Below are 12129 nucleotides of genomic sequence, written 5' to 3'. Positions count from 1 at the left end.
TTGTGCATTATAAATCGAAGGCATACATACAATGATCTTATTTCTTATTTTGTGAGTATTCAGTGGTATGAGGTTCAGTAAACTAAAGTGATGAGAAAGAGACTGATTGATGGACTCTCTTACAGTGAGCGGAGCAGGCTGTTTTCATCAGTTGGAGTGTAAAAGTGGGTCATGTCTCCCGGTGAGCGCCAGAGAGGCTGTTGCACAAGCATCACTGTGATTATGGTGGATGTGATCCATAAGCATCACTAAAGGGGCTTGTGCAGAGATAACTGCTTTTCCCCTCATCTTCCCCCACAGTTGAGCAACCTGACTGAGATCCACGATCAGATCAGTGGCATGGCCCGCTGTCCCTACAGTCCCCAGCACAATTCCACAGCGCTTCTCACAGCTGGAGGGGAGCTCTATGCTGCTACGGCCATGGATTTTCCAGGACGTGATCCTGCCATTTACCGAAGCCTGGGCATTTTACCTCCTCTCCGCACGGCGCAGTACAACTCCAAATGGCTCAATGGTAAGCCTTCCGTCACTCCCTCTTTCCCACCTCATTTGTTTTTGATTTCTGGTGATTTGGTGCTCAAAAGCAAACTACAACACTCTAAATAAAAATGAATTCTTCATCTTCTAAAGAAATCAAAGTGTAGCTTGTTCAGGACTAATGATAAAAAGGACATCATATGGCTATTTAGTATTTGGAAGAGCAGTGGTACTTCCAACCCTCTAGACCATGATAATATGGCTAATGTTGATATGACCACTTATAGAAGCTAGCTGAGTTTTTTTTTCTATATTGTTGTTTAATGTCTACAAAAGTTGACAGCTTGTCATAGCTATGTGTAGAGTCCTATGCATTACTTCTTAACTTCCTTTTTATGTGTCTAGAAATGGAAATTACTAACATGGCATGTAATTTTCAACCACTGTATAAAAGAATTTGTTTGTCTATAGGTAACTCCAAAAAGTTTGACAATTAAAAATGTAAGAAACGTATCAACTCACATACTTAGAAGTTAGTAGGAGGCATCATCAGGGTTTATTCATTCAGTGGCTCAGGAGTTAATAAGGAGGCAAGTATTCACTGCAGTCTCTGCCATCCACAGTCTGGCAGATGGGCCCTCAGGCCACCTCTGCTTGTGGTTGCAAAATTGTTTCTGCAATTTCAGGTATTGCATCCACATGTGGCAGTATCGACTCAAAGAAGAGCCACATCCCTGTCCCCTTTTCATCTGTATATTTCTTTTTAAAGAAACCAGAAACCCTTAGAAGGCTTCTTTCAGTTCTGGGCCAGAACTTGGTCACTTGCTCACTAAGCAATCAGAAGATGGTGACAACCATCTAAATTGAGGTTCACTGTGTACAAAGTCCTGATATGTATCAGCTGAAATGCATCCCACTGTGTATCTGTGCATTCATGTGTGAGTGTGGTCACACACACACACATACACATTCACCTACAAAGGCGATGTATATGTACCATGCGTAATCCATTGCCCCAAGCATTTATTTGATAGTTTGTACAAAGGTGAAATCTTGAGAGTTAGTAGACTTTTGCCACATACCGGCTAATTATGTAGACTAGAGTTTCTCAACCTCAGCACTAGTGATGTTTTGGGCCAAATTGTTCTTAGTTGTGGGATGGGGGGTCTTGTCCTTCGCATTGTAGGATGTCTAGCAGCATTTTCAACCTATACTCATTATATGCCAGTAGCATCCTCCTCTGCCCACTTGTAACAACAAAAAATGTTTTCAGCAATTTTTCAGTACTCCCTGGGAGGGGGGAATTAACTCTAGTTGAGAACCACTGCTTTAGACTCATCACATATGCAGAACCATGGATACATGTACATATATTCAATGCAAATATTTTGCCAAATAATACAGTCAGCCTAACCATCAGAGTTTGCCTTTAAAAGACTGTCCTGTAGAAAAAAAAGGATGTCCTCATCATTCGCTTTCTCAATTAAACTGAAAATGTGAATTGTTTTCCCAAACTGAAGCACTAACTAGATTTCTCCCATTAACATCATTTCTGTTGAACTGGCTTCAGTGGAATCAGTTGATTCTATATGGATGAACTTTTGGCCCCAAAACTTTCATCTGTGCAGCCTCAAGTTCTTCTTTCCATTTGTTTGTTGATTCTGACTGGCCGAGAAGTTTCCACTTAAAAATGAAGAATCCCTATCCCAATAAAGGCTTTGTAATTAGAATTTGCCAGAAGCAAAGTAAAAAGCAAAGTAAAAAGCAAAGTAAAAAGCAAAGCAAAGTAAAAAGCAATCTCTTTTCCCAAAGTGACACTTGAAGAATATCCTGGAAAAAACCATTCAGGTCATAGCATGAGTTATAGACACTAGCCGCCTTCTTACATGGGACTGAGTGACCGCCAGCTGATCAGGTGCTCAGCATTGGTCAACCCCCTGGTTGTCAGCATCTGTCAATTCTCCTTTTCCATTGGAGAGTCATGTGTTGCCATCCAGTCAGTGGAAGAACTAAGACGGTGTTGATCACAGTCGTGGTAGGCAAAACATTGTCACTTGATTTACAAAGAAATTCGTGTTTCTGATTCCTAAAACATTCTGCTGTTCATTTCTAAGATCTGATAACTGCAGACACTGAAAGTAATTCAGAGGTAAATGCGCTGGCTCTACCACTCAGACCATAAGAGCAGCACAATTTGCATGACAATGAATAGCCTGCATTTCTCAGGAAAGCAGCATTTCCACCGCCCTCCCCCACTGTCCTTCCCTGGCCTGCAAGAGCCCTGCCTGAGGACCCTGAGTGATTGCATAGGAAGTGTTGTCTTCATACCTCTCCTGTGTTTTGTTAGGGCACTTTCTGCCACTGCTGAACCCTGAGATACAATTTCCACTTCTAGTTGGCCCTGATTTGCTTCTCTGATTGACCCTCCATTCCAGGATGGATTCTGGCCCCTAACCACAATAGGTTCTGCTTCCATCTCCTGCTGAGCCTGAACACAGGGGCATTTATCCTCCCTGGCCGAACTAGGACACATGCTCTGCATCCCATCTGTTCTTTGCCAGACGCCCTTGTCTCAGGTCTTCCTCCTTTAGTTCTCCTTACCCTCCTGCCCGCCTGCATTGACTCCCACTAAATCGAGCCCCAGAGGGGTCCACCCCTTGGCTTCTGTGTCTCTTAAACACTGGGGTGCTAGAGAGAATCACCCTGTGGTGGAAAGGGTAGCAGAAAAGGTGGAGCCTCTGTCCTCAGTGAGGCCCTCAGGGCAGCTCCCTAAAGGTCTAAGCACCTCAGTTCCTGTCCTCTCCCCTTGCAACTACCCCCACTCCAGTCCTCTCCCAGCCTCTCCCAGGGAGTCTCAGTGGGTTTATCTTTCCTCCTACATTATAGAGAAATGTTAGGTTCTAAAGGATTTTTCCCAGTAAGTCCTCAAACTTACCTTTTCTTGTCACTCGGGTTCTGTAGCTGATTCTCTTTCTGCTGTGTTCTGGAGTAATTTTCATTTTTTGGAAAATATTGCCGCCTTATCCATTATCTTTCTTTTCACCATAACCTCAAATTTCTTCCTAATGATGACTCATGATTTCAGAAAAATGTTCAGATGTCTTTTCTCTTAAATAAGACAAAAACAAAGAAACCCCAACAAGCTAAAACCAAACACCCTTAGTTCTGCCATGTCCAAGAATGCTCCAATTTCATATGGTGATTTTAAGGACCCATTAAATGACCCTTTCAGATTTTTCCCTTGAGCTTTCAACCAAGTCAGCAAAATCAAATTTGAGAGTTGGACTTGTTCCAGAAGGAGGCTACAACGGGGTGGTGAAGGGGTAGGACTTCCTGCTTTGGTGGCCATGCAGTGGAAATTTTCTCTCAGCAGAAACAGGAGGAATGGAGGGTAAGTCCCTGCCCCATCTCTTGCCCTCCATTATTGGCTGACCTTATTGAGGACAGCATTCTTAACCCCTCAGCTTCAGGCCGTTCGCATCTTCTCTGCCCTCTGCATCTCACCATGTGGTGCTGCGGTGGTTCTCCCCAGTCCCACAGTGTCTAGTTACATTATTTGAGGACCAATTTCCAGCCATTACCTTAACTATCTTATTGGAAGGATGACATTGTTGCCTCAAAGTTTCTTTTACAGAATGTTTATGCCGCACCATACGTAGCTGGTGCACCCTGTGGCTTGAGTGCCTGTCCTGTCCTTGACTCTTTTCCTTCAGCTGATCTTTAAGCTTTGTTTATCCCTGAGAATTCTGTCCTCAATCCCTTCTTTCTGCCTACTCTTCTCATTCCACATGCTCCTCTTGGATTCCCATCTATTCTGAAGTTTTTTTGTTGTTGTTTTTTGTTAGTTTTCTATTTTAATAGTTTTTGGGGTACAGGTGGTTTTTGGTTACATGGATAAGTTATTTAGTAGTAATTTCTGAGATTTTAGTGCACCCTTCACCCAAGCAGTGTACACTGTACCCCGTATATAGCCTTTTATCCCCCACTCCACTGCCAACCTTCCCCACAAGTCCCGAAAGACCATTGTATCATTATTATGCCTTTGCATTCTCATAGCTTAGCTCCCACTTATAAGTAAGAACATATGATATTTGGTTTTCCATTCTTGAATTACTCCACTTCGAATAATGATCTCCAGCTCCTTCCAAGTTGATGCAAAATACATTATTTTGTTCCTTTTTATAGCTGAGTAGTAGTCCATGGTGTATACGTGTTACACTTTTTTTCTGTTCTAAAATTTTAACTCCCCTGCCTCACACCATACCCACCTATTGAGGACCATTCACGGATCTGGTCTCAGCTCCGACTTAGTCCACAGATGCGATGTTCACTTCCAGCTGAATGCTCCTTGCAGTACTTTCAGCTCAGCCTACTCCATTTTCGTTCATTTCTTTGTTTTTCAATCTTCGGTGTGGTCCCCATATTAGTTTTCTAGGGATGCCATGACAAAGTATCACAGCCTGGGTGCTTAAACAGCAGACATTTATTTGCTCAAAGTTCTGGAGGCTGAAAGTCCAAGAAGAAGCTGTCAGCAGGGTTGTTGTCTACTGAGGCTTCTCTCCTTGTCTTGTAAATGTCATCTTTTCCCTATGTCTTCTAAACATGGTCTTCCCTCTGTCCATGCCTGTTTCCTAATTTCCTATTCTTTTTTTTTTTTTTTTTTTGAGACAGAGTCTCACTCTGTCGCCCAGGCTAGAGTACAGTGGTCCAGTATCAGCTCACTGCAAGCTCCACCTTCCAGGTTCACACCATTCTCCTGCATGAGCCTCCCAAGTAGCTGGGACTACAGGCTTTTGCCACCACACCCAGCTAATTTTTTGTATTTTTAGTACAGACAGAGTTTCAACATGTTAGCCAGAATGGTCTTGATCTGACCTAGTGATCTGCCTGTCAGTCTCCCAAAGTGCTGGGATTACAGGCATGAGCCACTGTGCCCAGCCCCTAATTTCCTATTCCTATAAGGATAGCAGTCATATTGGATTAAAGTACACTCCAATGACCTCATTTTAACCTCATTAACCACTTAAAGACCCTGTTTCTGAGCATAGTTACATTCTGGAGTATTGGGGACTGGGACCTTGACATAAGTTTTGGGAGACACAACTCAGCCCAGAGCAGGCTCCATGATTTACCTCTCATCTGAGCCAGACACCTGCAAATCTCAGCCGACTCCTTCCCTCTCTTTCCAGACCCACTCAACCCCAGGTCCTGCAGAGACCACTTTTAGAGTGGCTCCAAGACCTGAGTCTTGCTTCTCATTCCTCCACTTCTGTGCTTGTTCAAGGCTTCCTCATCTGAAATGCTGCACTAGCCCCTCTCTGATCCACTCTCCAAAGAGTAGCCAGTAATATGTGGCGTGAAGCTCTAAGGTAGACGGTAGAGACTTTGGAGTCAGACAGATCTGAGGCTTGGCCCTTGGGGCATAAATTTGTCTTACCAGTTCTTGGCTTCCTCACCTGTATATTGCAGATGGTTGACTACCTGACCTGGATATTGTGAGAATAAAGTGAGACAACAAAGATGATGAGTATTAGTGTCAGCACATAGTCAGTACTCCACAAATAAGGGGAGCTATTATGAACTCCCCAAAGTCCAATGCAATATCTGAGATGTAGTAGGGAGTTAATACATGTTTGTTGACTGAATAAATGAGTGATTATTTGGGCCTGTGGTTCCTGAATTACTGACACCTTCCAACCTCCTCTTTCCTCCTCTTTACTGGCACATTCAAGACATATCCATCACCATCTAGTCTTGGGGCTTCCAGAACTTTAGCAGGACTTGAATCCTCTAGAAGACCACCACTCAGCTAGCAGCTGCTTACATATAATAATGAACAAAACTCCCTTCTTTGTTTTGCATGCTTTTCAGTTTTTTGCAACCTTTTTGTGTTGAGGAAAGAAAATTGTCTCAGCAGGAGAAGTTGGGAAGGTATAGTACCTGCTAACCTGAGTCAGCAAAATTTTTGCATTCAGATGAACTATGATTAAATTGTGTATGGTACGATTTACTTATGCATTTAGGTAGTCCCTTTGCATAATTCTACTAGTTAACATATATTGGGCAAACTGATGAAACACCCAGTAGAACTGTCACTAACTTTTACTGCATGCACATATACTGCGCACCCTTCGGCCCAAACTTCGAGCCAGCCAGCAGACAGCCACCAGTGAATTCTGTTTCATCAAGCCATGCCTTCAGTGACATTTTGAACAGTGCCCGTGCTTGTTTCCTAGGTTGCCAAAGCAAAGTACTGCGAACAGGGTAGTTCAAAGCAATAGACATTTATTCTCTCTTTTAAAAAAAATATTTAATTTTTAACTTTTAGGTTCAGGGGGATATGTGAAGGTTTGTTACAAAGGTAAACTCATGTCATGGGGGTTTGTTGTACAGATTATTTTATTACCCAGGAGTTAAGTCCAGTACCCAATAGTTATATTTTCTTCTCTTCTCCCTCTTCCCACCTTCCACCCTCAAGTAGACCCCAGTGTCTGTTGTTTTCTTCTTTGTGTTATAAGTTCTCCTCATTAAGCTCTCATTTATAAGTGAGAATATGGATAGGAATGAAGTCAGAGATTTAGAAGGAGAGCAAAACGCAATCCAAGGAGAATACGAATCACAATAAAGTGATACAGAAGCTGAAGGAAGGAATAGCCGATATAAAAAAAGAAATTCACAGTTCTGACGAGCTGAATAACCCAATACAAGAATTTTACAGGGCAATCATAAGTATTAACAGCAGAATAAACCAAGCTGAGGAAAGAATATCAGAGCTTGAAGACTGGTTCTCTGAAATAAGACAGTCAAAGAAAAAAGAATAAAAGGAATGAACAAAACCTCTGAGAAGTATGCGATTATGTAAAGAAGCCAAATCTATGAATCCTTGGCATCCCTGAAAGGGAGGGGAAGAAAGCAAACAGATTGGAAAACATATTTCAAATATCATCCATGAAAACTTCCCCAATTTTGCTAGAGAGGCCAACAGTCAAATTTAGGAAATACAGAGAATGCCTGCAAGATTCTACACAGGAAGATCATCCCCAAGACACACAGTCATCAGATTTTCCATCATCGAAATGAAAGAAGGAATGTTAAAGGCAGCTGGAGAGAAAAGGCAGGTCATCCACAAAGGGAATCCCATCAGGCTAACAGTGGACCTCTCAGCTGAAACCCTACAAGCCAGAAGAGACTGGGGGCCTATATTCAGCATTTTTAAATTAAAAAAAAAGTATTCAACCAAGAAATTCATATCCAGCTAGACTAAGCTTCCAAAGTGAAGGAGAAATAAGATTATCTTCAGATAAGCAAATGTTTAGTGAGTTTGTTACCACCAAACCTGCCTTGCAAGAGATCTTGAAAGGAGCACTAAATATAGAAAGGAAAGACTGCTACCAGCTAATACAAAACCACCCTGAAACACACAGACCAGTGTCACCATAAAGCAACCACACAAGCAAGCCAACATCATAACCAGCTAACAACATAATGATCAGCTAACAACATAATGACAGGATCAAATCCATGCATATCAATACTAATCTTGTATGTAAACAGGTTAAATGCTGCACTTAAAAGGCAGAGTGGCGAGGTGGATAAAGAGGGAGGACTCGACAGTATGCCGTCTTCAAGAGACCTGTCTCACATGAAAGGACAGCCATAGGCTCAAAATAAAGGGTTGGAAAAGAAATCTACCAAGCAAATGGAAAAGACCAAAAACCAGGGTTTGCCATTTTAATTTCAGACAAAACTGACTTCAAACCAACAAAGATCAAAAAGGCAAAGAAGGGTAAAGGATTCAGTTCAATAGGAAGACCTAACTATCCTAAATATATATGCACCCAACACAGGAGCACCCAGATTCATACGTTTTCAGAGTTTTTAGAGACCTTCAATTAGTCTTAGACTCACACGATAATAATGTGAGACTTTAACACTCTACTGACAATATTAGACAGATCATCAAGGCACAAAATTAACAAAGATACTCAGGACCTGAATTCAAAATTGAGCCAAATGAATCTGATATACGTTTACAGAACTCTCCACCAAAAAACTACAGGACATACATTCTTCTCATTGTCACATGCTACATACTTTAAAATTGACCACATAATTAGACATAAAACAATCATCAGAAGCTACAAAAGAAGGTATACAAAATCATACCAAGCACACTTTCATGTCACAGTGCAATAGAAATAAAAGTCAAGACTAAGAAAATCACTCCAAAAACCATGTAACTACATGGAAATCAAATGACATGTTCCTGGGTGACTTTTGTGTAAACAATTAAATTAAGGCAGAAATCAAGAAGTTCATTGAAACTAATGAGAGCAAAGATACAACATACCAGAATTTCTGGGACACAGCTAAGGGAGTGTTAAGAGGGCAATTCATAGCACTAAATGTTCACATAAAAAAGTTAGATCTCAAATTAATAGGCTAACATCACAAAGGAAAGAATTAGAGAAACAGGAACAAATCAACCCCAAAGCTAGAAGAAACAGGACCTAATCAAGCCTGAAGTCCTAGCTCAGGTATGCATCAAATATGGCCTGTATTTAAAGGGCAATTCTCTCTGAGTCCCACAGTGTTCATCTGGACAATAATCAAAATCAGAGCTGAACTGAAGGAAATCAAGACACGAAAACTCATTCAAAAGATTAGTGAATCCTGGAGTTGGTTTTCTGAAAAAAAAAATTAATAAGATAGGCCACTAGCTACGCACTAATAAAGAAGAAAAGAGAGAAGATCCAAATAAACACAGTTAGAAATGATGAAGAAAATGTTACCACTGACCCCACAGAAATAAAAATAACCATCAGAAACTACCAGAAATGTATTGTCTTAAAGTACTGAAGGCCAAAGGTCCAAAATCAAGGTGCCAGCGTGGCCATGCACTCTGCAAATCCTTGAGGGGAGAACCATGGTTACGTCCTCTAGCTCTGGTAGCCCCAGACACTCCTTGGCTTATGATGGTTTCACTCCTATGTCAGCCTCCATCTTCACATGGCTGTCTTCCTGTGCCTCTGTCTAAATTCTCCTTTCCTTATAAGGATACCAGTCATGTTGGAATATCTGAAGTTTATTATATCTGCAGAGACCATGTTTCCAGATAAGGTCACATTCATGAAAATTGGGGGTTGGGACGTCAACATATTTCTTGGTTGGGGGATGGGTACAGTTAAACTATAACACTGTCTGAAGGAAGAAGTGCTCAACTGTTGAAGTCTGAAGTCACAACATCTTACTTTCTGCTGACAATCTTAACACTTTTTTCTACTGCTGGTAAATCTGTTTATTTCTCAGGCTTCCCATCTCAGCCATATCTTTCCCATTCTTAGCAGATGGAGTTGTCTTCTTGTTTCCCACGAGAATCAGAAGTCCTCAGGTAGGGATGGCAATCTCCTGTCTGCTTTGCCCAAGGCAGAGGGCTGTTTTACTTGTGTTTCTTTCTTCCTCTCTCTAGAGCACTGCTGTGGACAATGCATTCACTTAAACTGCTGCTTTGTCCACTGTGCATCCCTCCCTGCCCCTGTGTCTCTGGGGAAGGGGTGCAAGACTCAAGAATGCAAGACCCAGCAAGTCAAGATTCATTATTGAGTTGAACAATGTTAAAAAAACTCTTAAGCATTGCTGATGCTTGAGCTCAACAGTGAGCTTGATCTTGTGTTGCTTATTCTACATCTGAATTATTATCTCAAAAGACTACAGGGAAGGATGGCAGAAGTGAGTGCTCTCATAATCTAGCCTAAGATGAGCACAGAGGCACAAAGCATGCATCATCAGAACATGTGGGCAGAACATGACAGGCTATGGCCTTTTGCAACCCCAGGACCCACAGCTCCAGAACTAATCTTCAGGCAAATGACGGTACTGGTTTTTCCATGGTGACATCTGGCCATGATACAGAGATCCCTGAGTAAGGACCTACCAGACTTCTAACCTTTCCACCACATCTTGCAGAAACCCATCATAAATATCTGGTATCGTTCTAAAAACCTGCCTTTAGCAAGCTAAGTCCGTTGTATCTTGCAGTTCCAGATACAAATTCTTATGACACTACCAGCATTATTCTTTATATACTGATGAATACACACTCCCTGCCCCCGATCCTCTGCACCTGTGCAGGGGCTCCCAGATGGTGGGAGGTGCTGTCAGCAGTCAGCACAAGCTGGATTGGAGAGGGCCAGCAGGCCTGGCCGGAGCTCTGGAACCCTTTGTGGGTTCTGCCTGTTTCCTCTTCCCTGGCTGCTATGATCTGGCTCTGCCTGTTTTTACAGCCCTGGCTCCTGCTATTTTTCTCGCATGCATGCTTGGTGTCCTTTCAGGAGCCATGTGCAGTTTCCTGGGAGCATTCTGCCTTCCTTACCATGTTGCTTTGCAGTTTGTGATTATTGTGTCCTCACTTCCCTTGATTTTTGCCTCCTGGCTAATTCTGGCTCCTAGTTAGTTAGTTTAAATTTCCATTTTCCCCAGTCTCTGGTGGATCTGTTCCATCCCTTTCTCACACTGTTCAAGATTGCACTTTCTCCCATACTACCAGAGCTCTTGGTTAGTCTCTTGCCCCAACATTATAAGAGCCCCCATTTTACCTGCAGAGAAAGCCAGAGTGCTGCCGTGGCCCTCCTGTTCCCTTCCCATTCTCATCTATGTGCTCCCTTGGCTTTAGCCTCTGAAATACCACACAGTGCCTCTGGTTCTTCCTTGCCTTTCAGGGCTCAGCAAACTTTTCTATAAAGGGCCAGTGAATAAATATTTTAGACTTTGCAGTCCACATGGCCACTGTTGCATCTTTTCAATCTTGCCATCGTATTATGAAAGTCTGCACAGTCTATGGATGCATGAGTGTGACTGGGTGCTAATAAAACTTTATTCACAAAATGGGCAGCAGGTAGGATTTGGCCCATGGGCTGGAGTTTGCTGGCCCTTGTTCTGCCTGGAAAGCTCTTCTCCCAGAAAACCCATCTGGCCAACTGTCCCATCTTTCTTGAGTCTTTGCTCAAATGCCATCTTCTTAATGGAACCTGCGCCTCACCACCTTATTTCAGATCATAGCTCCGTCCTATCTGGCCCTCTTGGCTCTTCTTACCATGTTCGGTTTTAGCCTCAGCTATAATGTTGTCTCCTCCCGCCACTACAGTGAAAGTTCCCAATGACCAGGGCTTATGTCTTTCTCTTACTCCTTGGTCCCACATGCTTACAACAGTGCTGGCATTAAAGCAAGCACTCAATGGATATTTTTCTAATTAATGAGTTAAATGGTGCTATGGTCTGAACGTTTATGTCCTTCCAAAAGTAGTAGGCTGAAATCGAACCTACAAGGTGATGGTATTAGAAGGTGAGGCATTTGAGAGCTGATTGGGTCATAAAGGTGGAGTCCTCATGAATGGGATTGGTGCCCACGTAAACAAGACCCTGGAGAGCTCCCTCGTTCCTCCCACCTTGTGAGGACACAATGAGAACGTGCCGGCTAGGAACCAGAAAGCAAACCCTTGCCAGACACCATGTCTGCTGGTGCCTTGATCATAGACTTCCCAGCCTCCAGAACTGTGAGAAAGAAATTGTTGTTTATAGATGGCCCAGTTTATGGTATTTTTGTTACAGCAGCTGGAATGGACGAAGACAATGGGTAGATGGTTGACTTCTTTG

General features: G+C 42.5%; 1 protein-coding gene across 4 annotated transcripts in view; it reads left to right on the top strand.

The window, feature by feature from the left end:
* The window catches only part of SEMA5A (semaphorin 5A), a 504279-nt gene that overhangs the window by 318896 nt on the left and 173254 nt on the right, over window positions 1-12129 (top strand). For all 4 annotated transcript variants that reach the window (XM_078003818.1, XM_078003819.1, XM_078003817.1 and 1 more), the window contains 1 exon segment: window positions 301-514. In XM_078003818.1, the coding sequence (XP_077859944.1) occupies window positions 340-514 (175 nt within the window). In that variant the 5' untranslated portion in view covers window positions 301-339.

Source organism: Macaca mulatta, chromosome 6 (assembly GCF_049350105.2).
Source record: "Macaca mulatta isolate MMU2019108-1 chromosome 6, T2T-MMU8v2.0, whole genome shotgun sequence".
Lineage (NCBI taxonomy): Eukaryota > Metazoa > Chordata > Mammalia > Primates > Cercopithecidae > Macaca > Macaca mulatta.
This window is presented reverse-complemented; position numbering and strand designations above follow the sequence as displayed.